Below are 24,668 nucleotides of genomic sequence, written 5' to 3'. Positions count from 1 at the left end.
CCTTTAAAATATACAGGAATTTTCATAAATCTTAATAAAACTATGCGTTTGAGACTCTGAAGTTGTCGCAAAACCAGCACCAAAAACTAGAAATACCGATACATAATATAAACCTTATTAAAGTTGTGATTTAACTGCTCTAGAAAATTGTTCTAATCACAAACTATTTTATTGAAAGACTGCAATTTTTGTAAACCAGATAACACTTTGAATTGTTAACCATTCCAGAAGATAATTTAGCAGCATTTACAAACTACGTCTCATATTTTTCATGTCCATAGACATTCTCATCGGAGTAAGCCATATACAAGAAAAAGTCCTTATCACGGTGCTCATGATACAATAGTCCCATTGAAGCCGATGTCGGAGGAATGATACTGTTAACGAAGAAAAACAGAGCGTCGTCCGGTCGAAGATTAATGCGTTTACGGATAAGAAAGTAGAACTGGCCAACTGTCAGATCATTAGGAACCAAATATTTTTTTTTATCCAGAGCTGCATGACGTGTCTTTGGTGCCTTTTCCACGATGACAGGTACGCGATCAGGATACTTTCTGCGTATTTTGTCCCCTTCTGCTCGTCGCTTTTCAAATGAGTGATCCTTCTTAAACTGGAAATTCACATTCATCATGGAAATTGTATTAGCAATTAAACCAAAAATAATAGCAGTTAAAATTTTTGTAAATGAGTGCTGCTGCTCAGATTGATGATGATTTTGTTTTGCGCTTCGTTCAAAATTTGTGATTCTTATTTGGGATACTTATTTGAAATTTGGAATTTTAAAAGCTCACTATGTTAAAGGCTTTTAAGCATGTACAAATTGCAATACTATTTGAGCTACCCTGACGGAGCTGGCTACTAAGTAGGCCCATGAAAACGAAAGCTTTTACCAAAGCAACAGTAAAAGTTATACACCTACTGAAAGCTTAAATCGAAAGCCTTGGAGTCGTGCATTGCTTAGCTTTAAGAGCTTATTTTCTCAACATATACAAGCCGTAATAGGTTGGATGTGCTCTCAGCGTTCGCTCGGTTTCATCACTCGGCTTGCTTTGATATATATAGACGATTTCGTGTAGCGCCTCTGCAATTTTTATATTCCCGATTTCCGGTTTCCATTGAAGCTGCTCTTGCTAATCAGATATTTCAGTTGTGGCTATTCAACAGGTGTATAAAGTCGGCTACGGTAAAACGGTCCGAGACGAAAGTTAAGAGAGATACCAAAATTGTGCATAAAGAGCTGTATAAAATTTCTTGCGTCAGGCAGCAGTAAAAATCTGTAATTTAATATAACTGCGATTAATAGAAACGCCTGTGTAATTTAATACATTAGCATCTAAATAAGAGCACTCGAATTAATTAATATGCAAGCAATAACTGAACAAGAATTAAAGAAAGTTTCATAGACAAAATACAAAATCGGCATGTGCATATCCACAATTTTGCACTTCCCACATAAACTTTGGTCAGCGGAGGTCAAGTGTAAATGAAATCCAACCATAGTTTTCGGCTACGGCGAGGCATTTAAAATTTATTGACTTCAATACTGAATTATAAAATCGTGAATAATGTACATGAATAAAGTAGTGGTAAGTGTTATACTTCTATAAAAATCCAAAGCTACTACAAATCAAGTTGCTTACGTGAACATATTTTGTATAAGTTCTGTTTTAAAAATCATGTCTACGAATGTTGAATTTTACGGATTTAACTGATGTAATAAAAATAAGTTATTCATAATAATAATAATTATCAATAGTTTGCCTAGCGGAGGAAATCTGCGACTTAAATCATTTTAGTCTCAAAGGCTTCATGAATATTTGTGTACTTAAGTAGAAAATTAAGAGCAATAGAGCTTTTTTTTCAGTAAAATAAAGAAATAAATGAAAGCGATGCCGACATTTATGTGTCTATTTCTACATTTTTAATTAACAAATATTTGTTTGTTAAATATGCACAGTTTGCCTTTGTCTTGCTTGGGATTATAATGATAAAACTATCTAACATGCGTGTAAATATAATACGTATAACATAAGCGGATAAATCTTATGAGATTTAATTTGTCTACTTCCGCTCTAAGTTAATTTTAATGGTAAAAATAGGAAAGGTTAATCATGTCAAAAGCTGACGGCAGTCGTGTCTCAAACACCCCTATCGTTCTATTAGGCAAAATACTTGCATAGCCTTGTTTGCTTTTATAATTATAGTGAAGATATTCGATTTCGGTCACAGTTTGCATGTTAAACAACATTCACGGAATCGAATCATAACTATATAAATTGAAAAGTCAATCAAACATGTCGTCGCCATACGTGAAATTTTAATTCACAACTTCATCAATAGGTGCAACATTTTTCAGGCTCTGTTTTGTGAATTCGTTTGACAGACATTAGGCTCGAGTTCATATATATATATATATATATATATATATATATATGTGTGTAATTATACTATGTATGAACTCGAGCCTAATGACTGTCAAACTATACGGAAAATTAAAACTTAGAAATGTTTCTTAACTAATTATAACTAGGCTAATGGTATACACTAAAATAAAGCAAAATAATTTTTTTCTTTTGTTTTGAACAACCGTTTTAGCGGAGCAATGAATTTACACCTAGTCGCACTATAGTGCAACTAACAAAATGAACCAACTGACGACATCTGACAAAACTAGCACATATAGCTACACTGAGCCGAGGAAAGGAAAGCTTCAAAATAATAAGAATTATATTGAGTGTGTACTTGAACAAAAATGAAGTGCATGATAATAATATCCCAGTTTGATTTTTTAACATTCATTTTGCTTTCACTGGCCCATGCCACCCATCAAGCAAATACTAATTGTCATGATAACAACAACGGTTTTAATAGTTTTTTTAATAATCTGTCGATTGATAATGGTAATGAAACTGATATGTCCGACATAATGACACAGGCGCCAATCATGTCAACGAATCCGACGAGTGATGCTTCCGTTTGGAAGTGTTGCTGCTGGGATGCAACTAATCAGGTAAGTGCCAGTCGATTGCATAAGCATTTAATAATTCCAATAAAAAATATTTGCTTTAAGCCGTGTAACTTTTTAATGTATTTTATAAAATTGTATTTTTTAACAGAATGAGTTTGAGTGCCGATGCGAGGGCGAAGCGCTGACACGTGTGCCACAAACATTAAAGTTGCCTCTACCAAGGCTCACAATTGCATCAGCGGGCTTGCCACGGTTGCGGTCGATGGGTTTGAAGGTGTATGCTACCACATTATTGGATGTGTGAGTTATACTAAAATCCTATAAATTAAATGTACATATTTAAAAACAATACATGTGCCATATTTGTTTCTTTGCAGTGCCTTTATAGACTGTCTGCAACTTGAAGCTATACAGAACGGAGCTTTCTCAAACTTGACAGTTCTCCGCACCATGTATGTCTATGTGAAAGCAATGTTTATCATACATTATCATTATATTGTAAATTACCATTATATATACTGTAAATCGTAAATTACCATTACATATACTGTATATCGTGAATAACCATTTTATATTATTTATAGCTATATTTCAAATGCTCCAAAACTAACTTACCTACCCAAAAATGTATTTGAGGGAATTTCCGACACTATTGAAATTATGTAAGTAAAAATCCTTATATCGCGAGGACATACATTCTAACAAGCGTTAGAAATAATTGTCTTATCACAACATAAGAAAAATTCATGTATGTTTGCAAGTCTCGTAGTTTGGTGAGAGGCTTAAATCATAAGCTGTCGTTTTACAGGTGATAAGCATACTATATTCATATACATAGATATTTACGTATATTAAACAAGCAAGCTGAATATAGATATATATTTCGAGTCTGTACCAATTATAAGATATAACTTTGTACAATGGAGCTCTGCGAATTTGTAATACTGAACCAAAATGAATCATTGACAATTAATATTCTTGATCATCATTAACTCCGAGCTGTCTTCATACCAGGTCCATATGTCCACTAATATGACCGTCTGTATGCCCGTGGCGAGATATCAAAGACAATGAAAGTAATAGACTCAAACAATGAATCGTATAGCCTATTGGGATTTCATTTGCTTTAATTTATTGACTCCACCTACAGTTTTCAAAATCTAATTATATCGATTTTCAGCAACAGTTCTATTCATCTCAGAGATGTCAGTTTTCGAATGTTAGTTATATTAGCAGAACAATTATATTTCACTATTTAGATTCCCCACCATCCTTCATATACCTAAAACAAGAAATAATAGCTGTTTTCGAAAATGTAAAGTTCAAAGCTATATATATACCTTTAATTGTAAATTAACCTTTTTATTTAGACGCATTATAAATAGTGGTTTAACAAGTGTGCCCGATTTTGGATATTTACCCCCCAATAATATATTACAAATGATGTAAGTGCCCATATGATGGAATTGTTTTATTTCTGTATAAATTGAATAACTTTAAACTAAACATTGATATATATTTATGCATATAGAGATCTCGATAACAATCAAATTTCTCGAATTGATTCAAAATCTATTCAAGTAAAGACTGCACAATTGTAAGTAAAAATTTATATTGATATTGCCCAAAATAATTGCACAGTTTTTATTCATAAGTGTTTTAGCAAATAACGACATAAATTTCATTGATGATTCTGCCTTTTTGGGTTCGAAAATAGCTAAACTGTAAGTTTATTGCCAAGAAGATTTTAAATAATAACTTTTTGTATAACACATATTACAGTTCATTGAAGGATAATCGCAGGCTTAGCGACGTTCACCCGAATGCATTTTACGGTATAATTGATATAACAGAACTGTAAGTAATTTAAATTTTTCGCATTAAAATATACCAACAGTGATATGCGTACTTCCACTTAACCATAGAGATCTCTCAAGCACATCTTTAGTCAGCTTGCCATCAGCTGGACTACAGACCGTCGAAGTATTATACATAATCAATACGCATACTTTGAAAACGATACCCTCCATATACAATTTTCAGGTATATACATCAACACATTTTTTTTCTCTTTTACTCATTTATTATTACAGAACTTACAGAGAGCCCACTTAACGCACTCATTCCATTGCTGTGCTTTTCAATACCCGTCGAGGCATGATCCCAAGAGGCACGCTCAACGCTTACAGGAATTACAAAAATGGAGAGAACAATGCAATGGTGACCGGGACTTACATCGGGATTTCGACAAGAAGCTAAAAAAAAACACATCCGTGAAAGATACGGCAGGAGTGCATTATACGTACGTTTGATCAATAGCTCTTATTAACCAAATATTTATAGGCCTTTATAGAAACCAAAGTGGAACTGCTACAGATAATCTACTGACTGACGCTGCTTCCGATTTGTATGACTACATGGCTGATTCTACAATGAACAACATTGGAATTTTTCATGAGCAGATTACAATAAATCCAGATGACAACCAATTGGCTGAGTATTGCGGAAACTTCACATTTAGGTAAGCGTTTCTTATTATGTTAATGCTTTTTATTAAAGTAAAATTTTGAATGCAGAAACCCAGATATCCAGTGTTATCCCATGCCAAATGCCCTAAATCCATGTGAAGACGTCATGGGATATCAGTGGCTGCGAATAGCTGTTTGGATTGTAGTTGCATTAGCTATTGTTGGTAATTTGGCGGTTCTTACTGTCACCCTATCTATTAAGTAAGTTTACCCGTGAATGATTTAATTTATTTGAATTTCTTCATCATCAAATATTTTTTTAAAGATCAGAGAGTCCATCAGTGCCACGCTTCCTAATATGTCACCTTGCTTTTGCCGACTTATGTTTGGGCCTCTATTTACTGCTTATCGCTTCAATTGATGCACATTCAATGGGCGAATATTTTAACTATGCATTTGATTGGCAGTACGGTTAGTAGTTCTCTAATGTGAATTAGTGTTTAGATAATTATTGTATCATTTACACAGGATTGGGCTGCAAGATAGCCGGTTTTTTAACCGTGTTCGCCAGTCATTTGTCGATCTTTACTTTGACTATTATTACAATTGAACGCTGGTTTGCCATCACGCATGCGATGTACCTAAATAAGCGTATTACATTACGTCAGGCTGCTGGAATTATGCTAACGGGTTGGATTTACTCCATAATTATGTCTTCATTGCCATTGTTTGGTATCAGTAATTATTCATCTACCAGGTGAGGTGTTTTCGACTGCATTTTATTTTTTTATTGTTTGTTTTTAATGTAACTTCATTTAGTATTTGCCTGCCAATGGAGATACGCGATATATACGATTCCATATATTTGATATTGATATTGGGTTGCAATTTTGTGGCGTTCACAATTATTGCCATATGCTATTCACAAATATATCTTTCTCTCGGGCAAGAAACGCGTCGTGCACGACGCAACAATCACGGCGAAATGAGTGTTGCTAAGAAAATGTCACTTTTGGTGAGTTTATCCTTAACATTTAACGAAACCTCAACTCATTTTAAATTATTGGGCGCTTTTCTTCTTTTACAGGTGTTTATTAATTTTACTTGTGGGGCGCCAATTGCTTTTTTTGGTCTTACTGCATTAGCTGGGTGCCCGTTGATTAATGTTACAAAATCGAAAATATTACTAGTCTTCTTTTATCCCTTGAATTCGTGTGCGGATCCATATTTATATGCCATCCTAACATCTCAGTATCGACAGGATTTATTGACTTTCTTGTCCAAGTATGTATCCGAATCTAAAGTATCTAAACATCCCACTCAATGAAAGCACAATTAATCCAACAGATTGGGCATTTGTCGCCAAAACGCACTTAAATATAAGCACAGCGATTCGTTGCATGGAACTTCTCATTACACTATTCGCGGGTCGATTGAGCAGCAAAGTTCACTTTGCCAAAAACCCCAGGAAAATGGGGCCGCGGAGACACAAACAATGCTAAAGAATAATGAGGATTATGTGTAAATGATTTATTTATCAATATACTTTTTATGGTTCTGCGTGTAATCTTTAGTTTATCTTGGGTGGGTTATATTGCAGGATCCGCCAATTCCAATTCCACCAAGGAGAAATGCATTTTTCGAAAAGTGTGTAGCCCCCTGATTTTGAGCAAAGATATTTGAAAATGAGTTTTTTAAAGCTTGTTACCAGATGCTTCTGTAGTTGTCTGTGAATAGGCTTTTTGGTATTATATTTTAATAGGGACTACCACTATTGTGTAGAAAATACCAAACGAAAGAATATTAAATGATAAATACCAAGATTTGTCGACGGTTGACAGTCGAACAAACATGTCACGTCTTTCTGATATATTCGGTATAATCGTTATCATAAAAATTGCTTTATGTGCTTCAGAAAACTTTAGGAATAATAAACCTCTATCTAGGGCAGCAACTTTTCATTTTCCTGAGTACGCGTACAAAGAAACAAGCAAAAATGTATGTATAACATGAAGAGAGACTATTGATTTTTCAAATAATTGTCTTTTTTAGGAAATCACCTATCACGATTACGAGCTAGCCTGTGGACAAAACTCACTATGTGTTAATGCCAATTTAGCTATGGTTTCCAAATTAAACTGCCTAAGGCAATGTATATCACATTCTTGCTATCAAGATATTTATGCTTTTGATGAGGTATGCTTTATGAATTCAACTAATATTTAACAACATAAATAATCAAAGTTGTTCTTTTATGCAGCTTGAAGAAGGTGAAATCGACGTCCGAACGAATTCATTTAAAGGTTGCGTTATACAACGTATGTAGCACAAGGCCCCAATCCTAAATCGATTGTATTTCACTAACTACCTACAGGAACTACAATGGAAGATTTCCGAGTATATTTATAAATGGATATAAATTATCTTTTTCAAATGCCTATATCTACAATTTTCAAAATTCAAATGCCTATATCTACAATTTTAAATTTCGAATGGTTTTAGAAAACAAAATCCCTTTTTCTGAAAATGAGTGACTATAAAAAATAGTCAAATTCACATTTTTTATCTTTATTCTAAATACTTGAATCAGATAAAATAGTAGACGGATCGTCTATCAACAATATTTTAGACTATTAAGTGATATGATGTACACATGTTTAAGCTGGAAAGATTGGCGCCGTCGGCGAACGTCATCCAATGTCAAAATAGTTGATCAAATAAAAAAAAAAAAATAAAATAAAGAAGCTTAGAGCTTTTATACGTAATTTATAAGTCAATAAAAAGTGTTGCATGCACAAGTTAACGACAATTACGAGTATGTGGTTATGCTAAAATTCCCATGTTTATAATATATTATATATTTTATATATATATACATACTATATATATATATACTAGTTCTCAAAAAGCTTTGAAAATGATTTTGAAACTGATCGTACGGTAAATAACGCATATACTGCATTATATACATACAATTATACTTGCAAGAGTAAAGTTTAATTGCATAAGCTTAAGTGTTTGTTTCTCTTTTTATACCCTGAACCCATTAAAAATGGGTAAAAAGGGTTTGTATTCTATTTGTGTAAAATGTAAATGTATGTAACAGGCAGAAGGAAGCATCTCCGATCGCATAAAGTGTATATATTATTGATCAGCATCAATAGCCGAGTCGATTTAGTCATGTCCGTCTGTTTATCTGTCCGTCCGTCTGTCTGTCCGCAAGTATAAACGCAAGGATATCAGAACCTATAAGAGCTAGAGAAATTTTAGCTGTAGGTCCTCCTAGTGGCTAGTGTCGCAGATCGAGTTTGTTTCCGATAATCGATAACTTACTCCGTTTCCAAGCAATCGATAAAAATCGATATCGACATCCTGTTTTTTGAGAAAATTGGATAAATAATAAGGAGCTAGAGTCACTATTCATGATATGTTTCTTCTAAAATATTATATATATATCAAGTATCTTCCATTTTATACCTATCGCCATCCCCCGCTACCACCGCAGAGCTATAAATCAAGTTAATAACCCAACTTGTATTGCCAACCAATTTAAGCCACAATTTAAATGCAATTGACTTTATGCAATTTACCTTTTGAGAATACACCAATATTCTATGGTACAATTAGATATACTCCAGCCAATATCAGGAAGGTCGGTTAAGAAACACATGTTTGCGGCACCAGCGCTATTGTATTGCTTTCTGTGCTGCTATTTTAATTTGTTTTTTTTTTCTCTCAAAAGGACTCAATTCTGGGTGTGCTGTTAGAGTAGAGGCGGTGCCAAGTGGTGTTGTCTGTCGCGAGTTCGAGACCTATCGAGGAAACCATTTTTTTTGTTTTTTGTGGCTGGTGTGGCTGTTGAGTAGAGACGGCGGCAAGTAGTGCGGTTAGTTGGGAGTTCGAACCATGCCAAAGGAATTTTTTAAGGTATCTTTATTACTACAAACGAGCGCGTAGCGCGTGCTGCATTTGGTGTTGAAAGAAGAGGGTTCAGGGTATCCCCCATGTTTGTTTCCGATACTCGATAAATAACTCCGTTTCCAAGTAATCGATAAAAATCGATATTGAAATCCAGTTTCTTAAGCAAATTGCAAAAAATAATAAGAGCTAGAGTCACCAAAAGTGATATGTTTACTCCAGAATACTATATATATACATATATCAAGTATCTTTCATTTTATACCTATCGCCTCCTCCCCGCTGGCTATAAATCAAGTTAATAACCCACCAATTTAAGTCACAATTTTCATGCAATTGACTTTTTGAAAATACACAAATATTCTATGGTATACTGTAGAAAATTAAATGAAGATCGGTTAAAAAACACGTGTTTGCGGCACCAGTGCAAATTCGAAGAATATCCGCATGCTGGTAAACACACACATTCATGCGCGTCTGGTTCGTATTCATCAACAGCATTATAATTGCGATTGTATTGTTTTCTGTGATACTATCTTAATTGGTTTTTTTCTCAACAAGAGTTAATAATTGGTGTGGCTGTTGAGTAGAGGCGGTGGCAAGTGGTGTTGTGTGTCGCGAGTTCGAGACCTAACGGAGAAACTGTTTTATTCCCGGAACCGATTAAAAATGGGTAAAAAGGGTATATCGCATCTGTGCAAAATGTAAATGTATGTAACAGGTAGAAGGAAGCATCTCCGACATTCATAAATATATATACTTGATCACCATCAATAGCCAAGTCGATCTAGCCAAGTCCGTCTGACTGTCTGTCCGTCCGTCCGTCTGGCCGTATGTATGAACGCAAGGATATCAGAACCTATAAGAGCTAGAGAAAGTCTAGGTCTTCCTAGTGCCTGCGTAGTGCCTCCGTTTCAAAGTAATCGTTAAAAATCTATATCGAAATCCTGTTTTTGAGCAATTTTGGTAAATAATAAGAGTTAGAGTCACCAAACTTAACATGTAGCTTTTAGAATAGTATAATATAAATTTGCATTTGGTGTTGGAAGAGGAGGGTTCAGGGTATCCCCTAATCGGGAGCTCCCGACTAGAACCTCTTACTTGTTTTTTTGTGTGGCTGTTGAGTAAAGACGGCGGCAAGTAATGCGGTTAGTTGCGAGTTCGAACCCAGCCAGGGAATTTTTTTTATATATTTCTTAATCGCTACTAAAGAAAAAGAGCACTTAGCGCGAGCTGAATTTGGTGTTGGAATAAGAGGGTTCAGGGCAACCCCTAGTCGGGAGCTCCCGACTAGAACCTCTTGTTTCATTTTTTTTGTTTTAAAAAAAATTAGAGCAACAAAGACTGTGTAATTACCCAAGCAATTCATATTGTCAAACAAGTGGACAGCCGCACGCATATTTACATTCGTGTGTATATAGCGCCCATACGCACTAATGAAACACAGCAATATGGGGCAAGAGGACCAACTAAAGCGAGTGGGAAAGTTGGCTAAATATTTCGTTCACAATTGTGTTAGTCGTAGCCGAAACGTCCTGGCGATTGGTTGCAAAAAAAAAAGACTCTGATAAAGTAGAAAAATATTTCATCAAATCATTCTCTCAATAATAAAATTTAAATTACTATTAGTTTTTGACAAGAGATCCAAATATTCTTTAGTATTTGTTATACTACTGGTCTGAAACCATAATAAGTCAATATTAATATACTTCAATGTGTGCATGGTTACCTTCAACTAATAATAAAAGCTTATGAGTGTATAACAGGACATACGTCAAAAGGTATAAGAGCTGTAATTAACTGATAAACTTATTAATTCGTTACCGGCGCATCGCACAGAGCTAGTACAAATTTGCAATGAAGTTTAAGTGATGAAAACTTTGCTTTGAACTTATAAAAAATGATCATGTTTTTTAACTAGAAGATATATTTCTTTTGACATCATATGAAAATTAAATCATATAAATTAGTGCAAACGAAATTTTTAAAAGGCCATTAAGAAATTTGGCTCTAAATAAAAATGAAACATAATTGTTGTTGCCTTTATAATTTTATTTTTTGTGCCTAAAATTAGTAAATATATATAACATAATATATATAAATATATTTATAAAGTTCTGCATAAAACGGTAATAAATTCTTGTTATTTCTTGTTATATGGAAAATATATCCCTTGGGCGTCGTTTATATATTTTTTTCATAAAATGTGTAAGCCCTAAAAGGAGACATCCCGGACCCCATACTGTACAAATAAGTCTGACTTTCTATTACAGGCAGTACATACATTTTGTTTTTTTTTTTTTTTTAAGATATCTGGACCAAACATTGTTTCTTTATTTCCTTTTTTGGCACACTGTCATTACCCAATCGCTAAGAGAGAACCTTATTACTTCTTGAGCAAAGAAAAAATTTGTTCCAGGGAACGTAGTGAAACTAGTAAACCGATAGTTAGTTGTTCATACAAGAAAATATAGAATATAGCTAGTAGTGAAACTAAAAAATTCAAACTCATTGCGATTGGGTAATGACAGTGTGCCAAAAAAGGAAATAAAGAAACAATGACGTTATACACCAGTTGACACCGCTTCATGTGGAGACACAAATTTTGAAACCCATGGACATTGTGTTTTTACAATTACTTTTGCTTGTTTGGTGTTGCTTTTTGTTGCTTTTGACTCGAGCTGTAAACTTTTGTCGCACCGTATCAAATATAATTAGAAATATATGTTCATCCACGTAATAAACTAGAATAAAACAAGATTATTAACACCTTAGCTGTTTTCAATTTATAAAACGTAAAGCAATTTTCGGAAAATTTTCAATATTTCTTTAACAAAACAGCTACAAACATCAATGTGTTCAGCCGATTTAATAATGCTAAAAATAATAATACAAATTCCAAAGCAACAAAACGCAAATGTTGAATAGCCAATGAATTCTCCCATGTTGGTTTAGTGCGCTGCCTTTTGTGTACTTTAGCAGCCAATAAAAAAAATAATAATGCTCATACGAGGCAGTGGCTGCGATCAGATTCAGCGCCGTCCAAACGTCAAAAAGTTGCTCTGCCAGTTTGTTATTAACGTGTGCTTAGACCAACTGTGTGGTGCATAAGAAATCTCTAGAGGTTGCCTTTTCTTATTCTTAATTAAATTAAATATTATGGAATCTTATATCTTAGGGACTATAAAAAGAAAAAATATTTAATTAACATTGATGCAACTACTTAGCTCGTAGATATAGATGTGAATCATCCAATAATATCGGGCTAAAAAATGTGTTAGATAATAGAATATAAAGAATAGTTATGGTTAGTACATGCAACATTTTTCAATTATAAGTTCGTTTGTATTACAAATTTGTTTAACATGTGTGTCAAAATAGCATATTGTCTATGAATATTACTTAGAAACTTAAAAGCTATGGATTTACGTCTTTGACTAAAGGTTAAATACACAATAGCATAAGTAAATGCTATAATCTGTTAAAAAGTCAAAGGGAGAATATTCGTTTTGTGGAATGTCCGATCTGCTTCGTTCTTCTGGTTGTCTGTCCATATAAACAATATTTTTGGACGCCATGAATTACTGCATATAAAGCAAGAGGCTTTTGAAAATTTATTTTTCGTGGCCAGAATAAACACATTGGTGGGTGTGCGAGCGTGGGTTTTCATGTACAGATGTAAGCTATTATAAGTTAGTGTAGAATGGTAGGACAGTTATGAACTGGGTACTCCATTATTTTATATATTTGCATGTCATCTTCGAAACACGAAGCTATAAACGATTAGAATCTACGGAAAGCCTGGTCAAAATTCATAGATGGAACATTTGGGTATGAATATGAATATATGTAAGTATGCTCCTTATCTCTATTATTTTGCTGATTATCTTTTATAAATTTTTTTGAATTAGGTTATCAGTTAAGATGATAGTCCGCCGACCATAATTGTTATCGTAATAACCATGCGTGAAATATATAACTTAAACAAATTTTGAGATATTTGCATCGACAATGTCTATCAACTATCAATAATGAACTCATCATTGAAAAGTTTGGCCTGGCCAAAGTCTATAGCTGTGGCTATTTTCTTACTACTGATATTGGTGACTGTCATTGGAAATATGCTTGTTATATTAGCTGTCTTAACCACCAGAAGACTTCGTACCGTTACAAATTGCTTTGTGATGAGTTTGGCGGTTGCTGATTTACTTGTGGGCATTTTCGTCATGCCACCGGCAGTAGCCTTGCACGTCATTGGTAAGTATTTACATTCTGGAATGTATGTTTTTTCATCCGTTATGACCTTATCAAATATCAAGTTAGGTGTGCGCGTTTTAGCCAAGGCCTTACTTGCACTTTGTGACAATTTTATTTATAACAATTTCCATATGTATGGGTATTGTATGAACTTTTTTTATTTGGTTAACCTTTGCACATTGTACATGAGTTTTAATCAAATTAATTTGTGTTTACTAAAAATAATTATTTCAACAACTTTCGCTAGGACAATTCAAAACGTAATTACATGCTTTTATGATTCCTAAAATGCATTAAAACTTTTCCCTTTTAAGGGCAACCTTTTACAAACAAATAATCGAATTAAAAAATGAAGAGCTGTACAATACCTTTAAGTAGATGCAGGACATAGTATAGGTAGGTGCAAGTTGTTTTAGAAGCCGAACGAATTCGATTGAAGTAACCAAAACACAAACTTTGCCTTCCCAGCCCTTTTGTGAATTGGGAGTAACCATTTCCATTTAAGCTTTAAAAACATAACATGGTTTTACATACTTTAAACTGCCAAGGCCTGGGGCAAACATAATTTGTATACGTTGCTTGTCGTAAAAACACCTTACACCGATGAATACATTGCATAAACCATTTTAATTAAAAATGTTACGAAATGAATATTTAAATCATCAGATTACTAAATATTAAATTAAATTATATAATTATTATACTTATTATTATTTATTATACTGGATAATAATTATTATATTGGATATCAAAGATAGTTTTTCTTTTGTGAAATCTTGTTTATTTTTTATATATTATATGTATTCTTAATGCAGGCTCGTGGAAACTTGGCTGGCTGCTCTGCGAGTTTTGGATATCCTTCGATATATTGCTATGCACGGCGTCTATTCTTAGTTTATGTGCCATCAGTTTAGACAGGTTCGTTTTAAATAATTGATAATATTCATATATCTGATATCGTGAGTGAAAATAGTGTTACAGTCCGTCATCAGCACATTCTGTATGTCGCGAATAAATAATACTCATAGATGTATGTTCGAGTACATGCACCGTTTGGTAGGATTATTAATGTTAATGACTAATATATGTGAAAACTCGTATACCGCCTTAGCTAATAAAATCCTTATGTCGTGCGCTAATTCGATGTTATAAAAAATGTAATTCATTGTTATGACGTCATGGACATATAAAAAGGTGAAAATACTCTGCAAAAAATGTTTTACTGACCCATGCTGTACATGCCGTTTAAAGGTAACAGGGCGTGGGCAAAAAATAAAATAGTATAGAGAACCCGATGGTAATAATGTGGGCGGTACGTAGAGCTCGCTCTATTGTTGGAAGTTTCAATTACATTTAAATGGCATTTCCAAGCTGACGCCATGCTTCGCTGTTTGCTAGGGACGTTTGTTAACAGCTTAATACACAATGTGCCGCTTGGTTTTTGTTTTCATTTACTCTGTTTTTATTGCTTTGTACTTAACATAGGTATCTCGCAGTGACACAACCATTGACATATTCGAAAAAATGGCGTTGCAAACGATTGGCATTGTTAATGATTCTTGGAGTGTGGTTACTGGCCTTTGTAATCACCTGCCCCCCCATGCTCGGCTGGTAAGTATGCTCACTTAAGGATGATATTTGTCATATTTTTTTTTTTTTGTTTGATTGAAATTAGGGAAAACGTTTAAGAAACATTTTGAAGAAATACAAAATTTAGTGCTCATATAATAACAAAATGTGTATCATTCTCTATTTTACTTATTCAGGTATGAGCCGGGAAGGAATCGTCATCAAACAGACTTTGTTGACTGTCGGTACAATCAGAATAAAGGATATGTCGTTTACTCAGCGATGGGTTCTTTTTTTATCCCTCTCACTGTCATGTTGTACGTTTACGTTAGAATTGGTTATGTTCTGACATCACGACGACAACGGATTGTACGCGATGCGGTAAGCATTCCAAAATATATTTGTATTATTATATAATTCAGTTTTCTTCTGCCAGAACTCGGAACGCACGGCTGATCATGATTTAGACGGCGACAACTTCATCCTGGAATCTGAACATTATCGTTGTAACCTGCACAAATGTTTACCATGTTGTGAAGCTCGTTGCAGTGTAATAAGCACCCATGTAAATCCTATTCTAAGTTCAAACCACGTTAGATGCGTTAAATGCCAGGACACCGAATTGGGCGATAAAAGAATGAAACTCAAACATCAACCGACATTCTATGAACTTATAGAATTTTCACGAATGTCAACACATAATTGTAAATATCATGCAAAATGCGCGTCCGCTTTCTCTATACCAGCTTTATGTTACAAAGAAAATCAATGTCTGGCTGGCACATCTTTAGAAACGGCTTATAATAACGGGCCCAACAGGTCGTCTACAACATTACATCAGTTTCAAAGACAGTTAGCAAGTCATCGCATTCCAATGCGAGTATCAACAAAAATAAAAAATACCAAAACGACCAAAACCCTTACCATTGTCATGGGAGGTCTGATTGCTTGCTGGACTCCATTTTTTGCATACTATTTGTTGATACCCTTTCTGCCGCAGTTAAAAAAACTCGAAAGTCTTATGTCATTTTTTACATGGGTTGGCTGGCTGAACTGTGCCATCAATCCATTTATTTATGCCTTTAATCCCGATTTTCGAGCTGCGTTTTGGCGTTTAACATTTCGGCGAATCTGCAAGCAGAAACTTACTCGAAATCGTATGAAGCTGTTTCGCACTTAAAGCATTAAGTCCCACAATAGAAACATACATATTTACGTCTATGTTAATTGCTTAGAAAGTCCATAGGTTTTATTTAAATTAAAACATAGGTAAGAGCACGTAAATCAATTTATTTAAATGCTTATTTATTTACTTAATTTCACTTATTTATGTGGATTCACTTAATTGAGATGGATTATCCATTTGATATGAGTCCAAAACTTGTACATGCTCTACCCTCCGACATTAAATACAATAAGACAGGTATAGTGCTAAGTTACCATTCGAAAATTATGTATATCCAATTTTGTCACTAACTTCCGGCTTCTTCAAAATAGGATATTACCGATGTAAAGTATACGACATACAGAAATCAAATTAGGCATTTTGATTATTTTATAGAATATAAAGAATATATCACTGTTACCCTAAAATTAAGAGTGGCTTAGTCAGTGGTGTTCGGCTCCGAGATTTTTCATACCCAGATTGGCGTATGCATAAGTATAATTATTCAAATGGGCTAAGGGAGATATTTATGGGCCTTATAAAAATATATGTACATTCTTGGTTATCAAGTTGTATGTTAAATACCTCGATCATCTAGATCTACTCAACATGAAGAAGTTTAAAAATATTTAATTTATTTTAGAATTAGTGCATTACTTTTGTGAAAAATGGAAATTTTAGGGGTGTATAAAAATGGGGGTAGGGCGAAGGGGGTAGGGCTTTATGAAAAAAGTCAATGAAGACCTGATTCAGCGGTTTTGGAAATTCCACCCCGTAATAGCGGCCTACCAAAATCATTTTAAAGGATTTTAATGAAAATTCATTTAGGTTGTGTTCCCCACTTTTCGAAAAATTCGCCCCTTTCCGATGATTAATGCGAGTCGGAAGTTGTAAAGGCGGGGCTTTGAGTTTCGTCCGATTTGTAGCTCTTACCGTTCAGTTTGTCACTGGGTGTTTTATAAGAAATTTTATGAAAATGATATTCAGTTGTCGGTGAGCAGGAATTTCAATTTTGGATTTCTTAAACATTTGCATATATTGATATACTGTATATATACATATTTGATTTTTATATATATATATACATATATATATATATATATATATATATATACATATATATAGAAGATTACTTCTACCTTTTCACAATTGACTGCAATTTCTAGTTTCTTTTCGTGATTTTATTTATGATGCCACCTAAAATGGATCTAAGAAATGTCACTACATCTAAATTTTAAATGTTATTAGCTTTAATAAGGTGTAAATCACAATAAAAATGTAATGCGTGTATATATTTATTTTCAATTATTATATATACGAAAAACAATACTACTATGTTTCTTGTGGAAGTAAATGTTGTAAAGAAAATCTCATTAGTAGGTTGGTAACCAAAAATATAATTAGTGACCTTTGTCTAAAATTTGGTTTGTATTGTTGATTATCGACGTAGGCACAGTTGCACCAAGTGCTTATTCGTATGCTCATCTTTAGAGTGAAATATGTATATGTGTATATGTCTATATGCTAATCTTAAATGAAAGCTGGCAAATACTTGTTTACATAGCATCATAGAATTATATAAAAAATATTCTTTAAATAAAACTTCAACAAACCAATTGGGATCCATAAATATAATTTTAAATATTTTTGTGCTTAGCAATTTCTGGTTGTATAATCTAAAAGCAATATTGTAGGAAATGTCGCCAAGCCCTATCCCTAATATCATCATTTTTGTGGGTGTATAGGAGGAATGTAAGGTGGCGACACGCCACGACTATCGCCTAATAGACATTGTGTTTGTGGGAAATTGTGGCTTTTGGTCGTCACTAAAAAATCGTTTACAGGTTAAGCGCCAAAAGGCGGCACGAAAGTCGACACTGTAAAATGCGTAGATAAAAGGATTGATAGCGCTGTTGAACCAACCGAGCCAGGTAAGAGCCTTTGCCAACGTGCCACTGACCTGGTGCTCGGCCAGAAATGGTGTTATAAGATAGTAGACAAAAAAAGGGAGCCAGCAGGCGATAAACCCACCAACGACAATGCTTAGTGTCTGGGTTGTTTTGTTTTCCTTTTTAAGGGATGTAATGCGGTTCGACAGAGATTTAATATTGGTTGAAGTAGTGGTGGAAACATCAGCCGTTCCTGATCCTGCAGACGGATGATGATGGTGGCCACGCAGCCTGTCTCCACCGCCCACACTAAGATGGGAATGCCGAAAGCTATGAGTTGGCGGTTGTTGTTGTGGCTGGGACTGCCATGGTGCATCTAATAAACTACTGCTTGGACCTACACCGCTTGCCATTGTGGTTATAGTCGTAGAAGCGGTAGACGTCCGTTTCAGAGACAATGAAGATGGTCGAGTTAATTCATAGCAACCGTTTTTTCCACTAGCATTATGGGTTGATGGCAGAGCCAGCAAGGTCTGGCAATTTCCAGCATTAACTCCATCTGATGTTGGTACTCCAAGATTGTCGCTATTGCTAAGTACAATTTCATGTAGATCCTTAGATATTCTTTGGTTAAAGAATGTTTGCGCAGCAGCCTGTTTGCTTTTGTAGCCCGTACTATGTTCCTGTTCGGAGAATTCATTTTCAACGTCGGCGGCGGTATACCGTTTAAACTTCTGTGTATGAGATATAAATTTTAAAAATTTTATTTCTCTTTATAAATAGTATTTGTTTTGTTTGTAATCTTATAATTCATTTTCTATACCCTACGGATATTTTATGGCATTTGTGTAAACATATACATACAATTTATTTAGAACAATATTATAATTATCGAATGAATGCTACTTTAACACTATTTATCAATATTTTGTTATGTTCCGTTTAATGCTTACCTTGTTATGAACATTAATGTCAGACATATTGTCGTGTCTTTTTGCAATTACACAAGAAATCTTGGCATAAACATAAATCATAACAGCCATTGGTATAAAAAATGAACCCATCGCTGAAAAAATGACATAGCCTTCATTTTGGTTGTAACGACACTCTCGTAGGTCTCGGCGTCCAGGTTCATACCTATGCAAAAAGTTATGAATGTTACATACGAAGTTATGAATATTTAACGTATTATTGATTATTAATAAAGTTGAATAAATTGTGATAAACAATAAATTTATGAAATGTAAATATCTGACTTGCGTTAATCACTTTCCATGAATATATAATTGGTTAACACACACAAATGGTCAAACATTTCGTAGCTGTTAGTATACATATCTGATTATTTATCCTTTCACTATTTTCTTTTAGTTATATAAGTTTTATTTGCTTACCATCCTAACATGGGAGGACAAGTAATTGCTAATGCCAGGATCCAAACGATAAGAATCATTAAAAGCGCAAGGCGCTTAGAACGCCGTTTCCGAGAATAAGTAAGTGGCTGTGTAACAGCAAGGTATCTAAAAAGTTAATTTTTTTTGTTAACAAATTAGGCTTGTTATATTAAACTGGAATACCTATCAACACTGATGGCACACAGACTCAAAATAGATGCTGTACATAGCAAGACATCAAAGGATATCCAAATATCGCAGAGTACCCAGCCGAGTTGCCAGGAACCTGAAAAAATCACCGAATTAAGCTTAGGAAAAACTGTAGTTTAAAGTGAACTTGTATACAACAATATGCAATTTAATCTTCGTTTGAATAAATGAATTGCGTGTATATTTGTACTCGATTGGTAAAATTGCTTACCAATTAGATGTACAGCTACTGCTGGCGGCATAACAAAAATCCCTACAAGTAAATCAGCTATCGCTAAACTCATAACAAAACAGTTTGTAACCGTTCGAAGTCTTCGAGTGGTCAAAACAGCTAATATAATGAGTGTGTTGCCAATAACGGTGACAATGATAAAAGTGCAGAACACAGCAATCAAGCAAATGCCCTGCCACGAAAGAATGAGATCGTAGAAGTGGGCCCATTCGGCCGTCGCTGCAGATTCATTGTAGTAATTGAAAAGTGTTAGGGTAGGCACTGAATCTCCGAAATTTCCAGAGTCATTTAGTTTTGACTGCAACGAAGGGATGCCAGATGTATATGACGTTGGTGACAAACTCCGATTGCCAATACTCCATGTTTCTAGAAAGTTATCGTAACCAATAGAAACGTTTTGCTGCAATCCAATAACGCCGCTTGTGGCAAGGAATGTAGTGGCCACATACATCAGTGGTGGAATTAAAACGTTTTGATATTCCAACTGTGAATGGAGAGCCATATATGCTGTATCAGAGTCAACAGTATGTATTATTGTTGAATTGACATAGTTCAAGCTTTACAGTCATTGTTAGTTTTTTTTTAGATTTTTATACCCGGTAACTTTAAGTCGCCATTGAAATTGGAATACTTTAGCGTCATCATTTTTCATGTTGGTTATTTTTTTTTTTATCTTCAAACGATGCCCTGCGATGATAAAAAAAGATATTATATTGTGTTTATTTTATTTTTTTTTAATACATTTTATTTTCAGCTAGTAAGCCAGTTTGATAATTGCTTTCTTTACTACTACACCTTACTACTAGCAGAACAACAATTTATATACGATCGTTATAACGTTTTCAGTATATAGATATAATATATATATAAAAAATTATACACTAAACGAGTCGTGATATAATTATTTAATATTGACATATTTTTATTGGTAACATGTTCGATGTGCCATTTGTAAATAAATTTACCCAACTGAACTAAATGTAAATTTAATCACAAAGAAACCGTACGATTGTAGTTAATTTTAAATATTTATTAAAAGTGAAACCGATTAATTATCACAACCAAAAACACTAACACTTAAATAAGACGTTTGGCTATAAACTCAAATAATGTATAAAGGTTATTTTCCGACTCTTTTTTCAGGCATATGTACAATGCATGTGTTTTCGGGGCCCCTGGGGTGTAACCGACCAATAAAAGTAAACTGATGGAGGAATGAAACAGAACCCGGTCTGCCTTAAATCGACCGTTTTCCACGTTGCCAATAACAATAATGTGGAATTAAGCATTATTTATTTTTCGTCTGATAGCGTTTACCAAATGCCGTGGCTGTCGCAGATTGATATTGCGTATATACTTATATACATATGTATATATAGGTGTGTGATAAGCAAATTAAAACCAAAAGTGATATAGAAAAAGTGGCGTTCGTAAGTATATAAACAGAGAGCGTAAGGATTGTCTTTAGCGAATTTGACATTGTACTACCTACGCCCATATACTCTATCCTTTGCTCTGCTTTGTTTAAAGAGTTTTTAAACTTAAATCTATTATTATAACTCTTGAATACAGCCCATATATGTAGGTACATATATGTATATACCACAAAGTATTCATTGTCATAGAGTTTCTTATCGCACATATGATAACAAATCAAGCGATTTCCTAATGCAATTATTTATAAACCCTCATTTTTATACCCTGAACCCATTAAAAATGAGTATAAGGGTATATTGTATTTGTGCAAAATCCAAATGTATGTAACAGGCAGAAGGAAGCTTCTCCAACCCCATAAAGTATATATATTCTTGATCAGCATCAATAGCCGAGTCGATCTAGCCATGTCCGTCTGTCTGTGCGTCCGTCCGTCCGTCCGTATGTATGAACGCAAGGATCTCAAAACCTATAAGAGCTAGAGACTTGAAATGATGTAGGTGCTCCTATGGCCTGCGCAGATCGAGTTTGTTTCCGATAGTCGATAACTTACTCCGTTTCCAAGCAATCGATAAAAATTGATATCGATATACTGTTTTTTGGGCAATTTGGGTAAATAATAAGAGCTAGAGTCACCAAACTTGACATATAGCTTCTAAACTAGAATAAATATATATATATATATTTGATGTTGGATGAAGAGGGTTCAGGGTATCCCCTAGTCGGGAGCTCCCGACTAGAACCTCTTACTTGTTACACATATGCATACTGCGTATTTCATCTTTATATTTTGTTTGCATTATATAAATTTGGTTATTATGGAAGATAAATTGTGTTTAAAATAATGGTACTAATTGGTCATATCTGTTGTTTGATAAGCAAAAATGTCTACTTATTTCAATTATAAAAATACGTACGAACGACAATTTTTCAAAATGTGCTTAAAATACAAAATCGATTGTCTTAAATCGATCAATATATAAAGATTTTCAAAAGAATAGTCACTTAGAAAACAACTTAAAATCAAAACAAATAAATTGCACGACATGTTAGGAAAATTTTCCCTTTCGTTTTTGTTGTATACATATCTACAACTTTATCTGTCATTTTAATTTCAAGGGCAGAGTGAAGCTGGCGTCATTCCCTTATTACCTAATTCAAAAAAAAAAGAACATTTATTACATTATAAGCTTCTAATGGATATTTTTATGCAAACACGTAATTCCAGCGAAAAAGAACGATACATATATACAATTTTATTTATGTATATATACGTTTGTGTATCAAAATTGATTGTCTGTATATGTATGTATACGCATACTTATAAAAAATTGTTGCAAAAATAAGAAGGCACTTTATTTGGGTTGAATCTGAGCATTAAAATGCTATTAAAATGGCCAGCTGTCAATAATAGCTTCTACAACAGCTGTTGGTACATCGGTTTTTATTTCTACAATATAAGTTCTATTTGGCGGATAGAAAGATATTATTAAATGCGTTTTTGCTCTACTCATTAATTTGTAATTTTTGTTTTGAAAATTTTGTCAATTTCTGACAAGTTCGAATATAATTTGTTAGGAATTCATATTGGCTTAATTCTTCTTCAATATATATTACTTCAGTTTTGTTAACAATTCAAGGAGACTTGAACACATAGAAATTAGCCATTTGTCTAAAAAATGTGTTAACCTATAAGTTATAAATATTAAAGCATTACCTTGGCAACTTGTAGCTTTTATTATTTATTTAACATTTCTCGTTGGTTATTTTCACTTAGGTTAATTTTACTGTGTTAATTATAAAAGCTTTTTCCATTATTATTATCAGCATTTCCCTATATGTACATGATATGTATGTGCATATGTACATATTCAATGCACTAACATTGCACAAGCAATAGTTTTACCCCAGATACATTACAGGGGATATTTGTGTGTAGCCAAGTAAACATATAACTTAATGTTCTCGAGAAGATGGTAATGTAATGCTTGATTTATATGTAGTTCATAAAGGATAACTTATACACACAGGTATTTACGAAATTTCTCATTTGGTACATTTTTTTTTTAGGCATACGTTTCTTGTGAAGTCTACTCGGAATCATTCAAAATAATTTTTCACATTTTGCAATTTAAACATTTCTTGTATAGGTCACTGGTAAGTTTTTATAAATATATAACTTTTGAGTGCAGCGTATTTCTTTTGGTGCTTCTCAGAGTAAAGATGGTATTTTTTTGTTTCACACGGGTTTTAATTGTTATTAAACGTTTCCATTAAGTAAATATACATTTGATCAACTCTATGTGTTTGGCTAACGATTTTTTAAATGCCACATCCAATTAGCCGAAATTATAGACGCGACTGCATTGGTTCAGAGCTCTTCCAAAACTGCCGTCTGCTTTGACAACCGTAACACAACAGAGAGAATATATGTATCTGTAAGTGTGCCTTTGAACACGAAAGATACATGCTACGAGTGTTCTTTACGTCTCCCAGTGTGCGTATATGGGGGAAATCGTATTTGCTATGTAAGCGGCATACCGCAACAGTTTCCAATATGTGGGACCCGTTTATATATATGTTCTATATATGTATCTGTATTGCCTATTTTAGATTATACAGTTCAGTGTAGCCTGGTGTTAATCCTTCTATCGCGATTGTAGGTTCGTATTTACCTTTCAAAGGTACAACGAAAAATACGTTGTATTTTAAAACAATATTTGCATGTTTGCTTTAAAATGTTTATGTACACATATTTACGTTTATAGTAATATCTTTTTGAACGCATTTTAATAGTATGCTCTGTAATGTACATTTAAGATTGTAAGCAAAAAATTATTGTTCTGAAGGAAAAGGAAAACTTAAGCGTATGGGTTTCCGTAAATTTCTGTAATGTCTGTAATAATGGAAAATACACTGTGGAACGTAGGTTAAAGGAATTAACGAAAGGTATGTATATTTACGCGCATGCGTATTTTTATACCCTGAGCCCATTAAAAATGGGTATAAGGGTATATTGTATTTGTGCAAAATCCAAATGTATGTAACAGGCAGAAGGAAGCATCTCCGACCCCATAAAGTATATATATTCTTGATCAGCATCAATAGCCGAGTCGATCTAGCCATGTCCGTTTGTCTGTCCGTTTGTTCGACCCTCCGTATGT

The 24,668-nt window shown here is 33.8% G+C and overlaps 5 protein-coding genes across 9 annotated transcripts; 3 read left to right on the top strand and 2 right to left on the bottom strand.

The window, feature by feature from the left end:
- Positions 1-130: 130 nt before the first annotated feature.
- LOC115767914 (gamma-aminobutyric acid receptor-associated protein) lies at positions 131-750 on the bottom strand. Its single transcript, XM_030712284.1, has one exon. It carries the CDS (start codon positions 629-631, stop codon positions 254-256), a length of 378 nt encoding a protein of 125 aa, XP_030568144.1. The 5' UTR covers positions 632-750; the 3' UTR covers positions 131-253.
- Positions 751-2,926: 2,176 nt separating this feature from the next.
- LOC115767884 (lutropin-choriogonadotropic hormone receptor) lies at positions 2,927-6,994 on the top strand. Its single transcript, XM_030712250.1, is given in 16 exon segments — positions 2,927-3,010; positions 3,117-3,268; positions 3,346-3,420; positions 3,553-3,630; positions 4,339-4,413; positions 4,500-4,565; positions 4,624-4,692; positions 4,751-4,825; positions 4,894-5,011; positions 5,062-5,489; positions 5,545-5,697; positions 5,762-5,907; positions 5,965-6,193; positions 6,256-6,451; positions 6,524-6,720; positions 6,784-6,994. Coding segments are annotated over 16 exon segments (2,319 nt in total). The 3' UTR covers positions 6,962-6,994.
- Positions 6,995-7,268: 274 nt separating this feature from the next.
- LOC115767913 lies at positions 7,269-8,168 on the top strand. The gene is made up of 4 exons (XM_030712283.1): positions 7,269-7,434; positions 7,489-7,632; positions 7,697-7,754; positions 7,811-8,168. Exons 1-4 carry the CDS (start codon positions 7,288-7,290, stop codon positions 7,843-7,845), a joined length of 384 nt encoding a protein of 127 aa, XP_030568143.1. The 5' UTR covers positions 7,269-7,287; the 3' UTR covers positions 7,846-8,168.
- A 4,186-nt stretch (positions 8,169-12,354) lies between these two features.
- Positions 12,355-17,379, top strand: LOC115767895 (5-hydroxytryptamine receptor 1D). 2 transcript variants are annotated; one of them, XM_030712265.1, is made up of 7 exons: positions 12,355-12,478; positions 13,128-13,203; positions 13,266-13,611; positions 14,427-14,529; positions 15,097-15,222; positions 15,378-15,561; positions 15,617-17,379. In XM_030712265.1, the coding sequence occupies exons 3-7, from the start codon at positions 13,386-13,388 to the stop codon at positions 16,358-16,360; spliced, it is 1,383 nt and encodes a 460-aa protein (XP_030568125.1). In that variant the 5' UTR covers positions 12,355-12,478; positions 13,128-13,203; positions 13,266-13,385; the 3' UTR covers positions 16,361-17,379. The 2 variants fall into 2 exon arrangements, with proteins under 2 accessions (XP_030568125.1, XP_030568126.1); XM_030712266.1 differs by lacking the exon at positions 12,355-12,478 and having other exon boundaries at positions 12,641-13,203.
- A 62-nt stretch (positions 17,380-17,441) lies between these two features.
- On the bottom strand, positions 17,442-24,220 carry LOC115767929 (5-hydroxytryptamine receptor). Of its 4 annotated transcripts, XM_030712302.1 has the most exons (7): positions 23,222-23,978; positions 20,667-20,757; positions 20,050-20,554; positions 19,812-19,914; positions 19,629-19,754; positions 19,188-19,371; positions 17,442-18,968 (listed from the first exon to the last, which is right to left on the bottom strand). In XM_030712302.1, exons 3-7 carry the CDS (start codon positions 20,519-20,521, stop codon positions 18,120-18,122), a joined length of 1,734 nt encoding a protein of 577 aa, XP_030568162.1. In that variant the 5' UTR covers positions 20,522-20,554; positions 20,667-20,757; positions 23,222-23,978; the 3' UTR covers positions 17,442-18,119. The 4 variants fall into 4 exon arrangements, with proteins under 4 accessions (XP_030568162.1, XP_030568160.1, XP_030568159.1 ...); XM_030712300.1 differs by lacking the exon at positions 23,222-23,978 and adding an exon at positions 24,180-24,220 and having other exon boundaries at positions 20,050-20,757; XM_030712299.1 differs by having other exon boundaries at positions 20,050-20,757.
- Between the last annotated feature and the right edge of the window lie 448 nt (positions 24,221-24,668).

The sequence above is a fragment of the Drosophila novamexicana genome, unplaced genomic scaffold (genome assembly GCF_003285875.2).
Source record: "Drosophila novamexicana strain 15010-1031.04,08,12 unplaced genomic scaffold, DnovRS2.1 tig00001488-arrow-arrow-pilon, whole genome shotgun sequence".
Lineage (NCBI taxonomy): Eukaryota > Metazoa > Arthropoda > Insecta > Diptera > Drosophilidae > Drosophila > Drosophila novamexicana.
The sequence above is the reverse complement of the archived record's forward strand: the minus strand, read 5'-3'. Positions and strand labels throughout refer to the sequence as shown.

What these genes read in the sequence shown, in the direction of transcription:
- LOC115767914 (XM_030712284.1), bottom strand. Translation starts at nt 631, where the DNA reads ATGATGAATGTGAATTTCCAGTTTAAGAAGGATCACTCATTTGAAAAG.
- LOC115767913 (XM_030712283.1), top strand. Translation starts at nt 7,288, where the DNA reads ATGTCACGTCTTTCTGATATATTCGGTATAATCGTTATCATAAAAATT. An exon ending in ATATTTATGCTTTTGATGAG is followed by an intron (nt 7,633 to 7,696) that starts GTATGCTTTATG and finishes TCTTTTATGCAG; the next exon opens with CTTGAAGAAGGTGAAATCGA. An exon ending in TAAAGGTTGCGTTATACAAC is followed by an intron (nt 7,755 to 7,810) that starts GTATGTAGCACA and finishes AACTACCTACAG; the next exon opens with GAACTACAATGGAAGATTTC.
- LOC115767895 (XM_030712265.1), top strand. Translation starts at nt 13,386, where the DNA reads ATGAACTCATCATTGAAAAGTTTGGCCTGGCCAAAGTCTATAGCTGTG. An exon ending in TGCCCCCCCATGCTCGGCTG is followed by an intron (nt 15,223 to 15,377) that starts GTAAGTATGCTC and finishes TTACTTATTCAG; the next exon opens with GTATGAGCCGGGAAGGAATC. An exon ending in AACGGATTGTACGCGATGCG is followed by an intron (nt 15,562 to 15,616) that starts GTAAGCATTCCA and finishes TTCTTCTGCCAG; the next exon opens with AACTCGGAACGCACGGCTGA.
- LOC115767929 (XM_030712300.1), bottom strand. Translation starts at nt 20,572, where the DNA reads ATGGCTCTCCATTCACAGTTGGAATATCAAAACGTTTTAATTCCACCA. An exon ending in AGTAGCTGTACATCTAATTG is followed by an intron (nt 19,915 to 20,049) that starts GTAAGCAATTTT and finishes TGATTTTTTCAG; the next exon opens with GTTCCTGGCAACTCGGCTGG. An exon ending in TGTCCTCCCATGTTAGGATG is followed by an intron (nt 19,372 to 19,628) that starts GTAAGCAAATAA and finishes CTTTTTGCATAG; the next exon opens with GTATGAACCTGGACGCCGAG.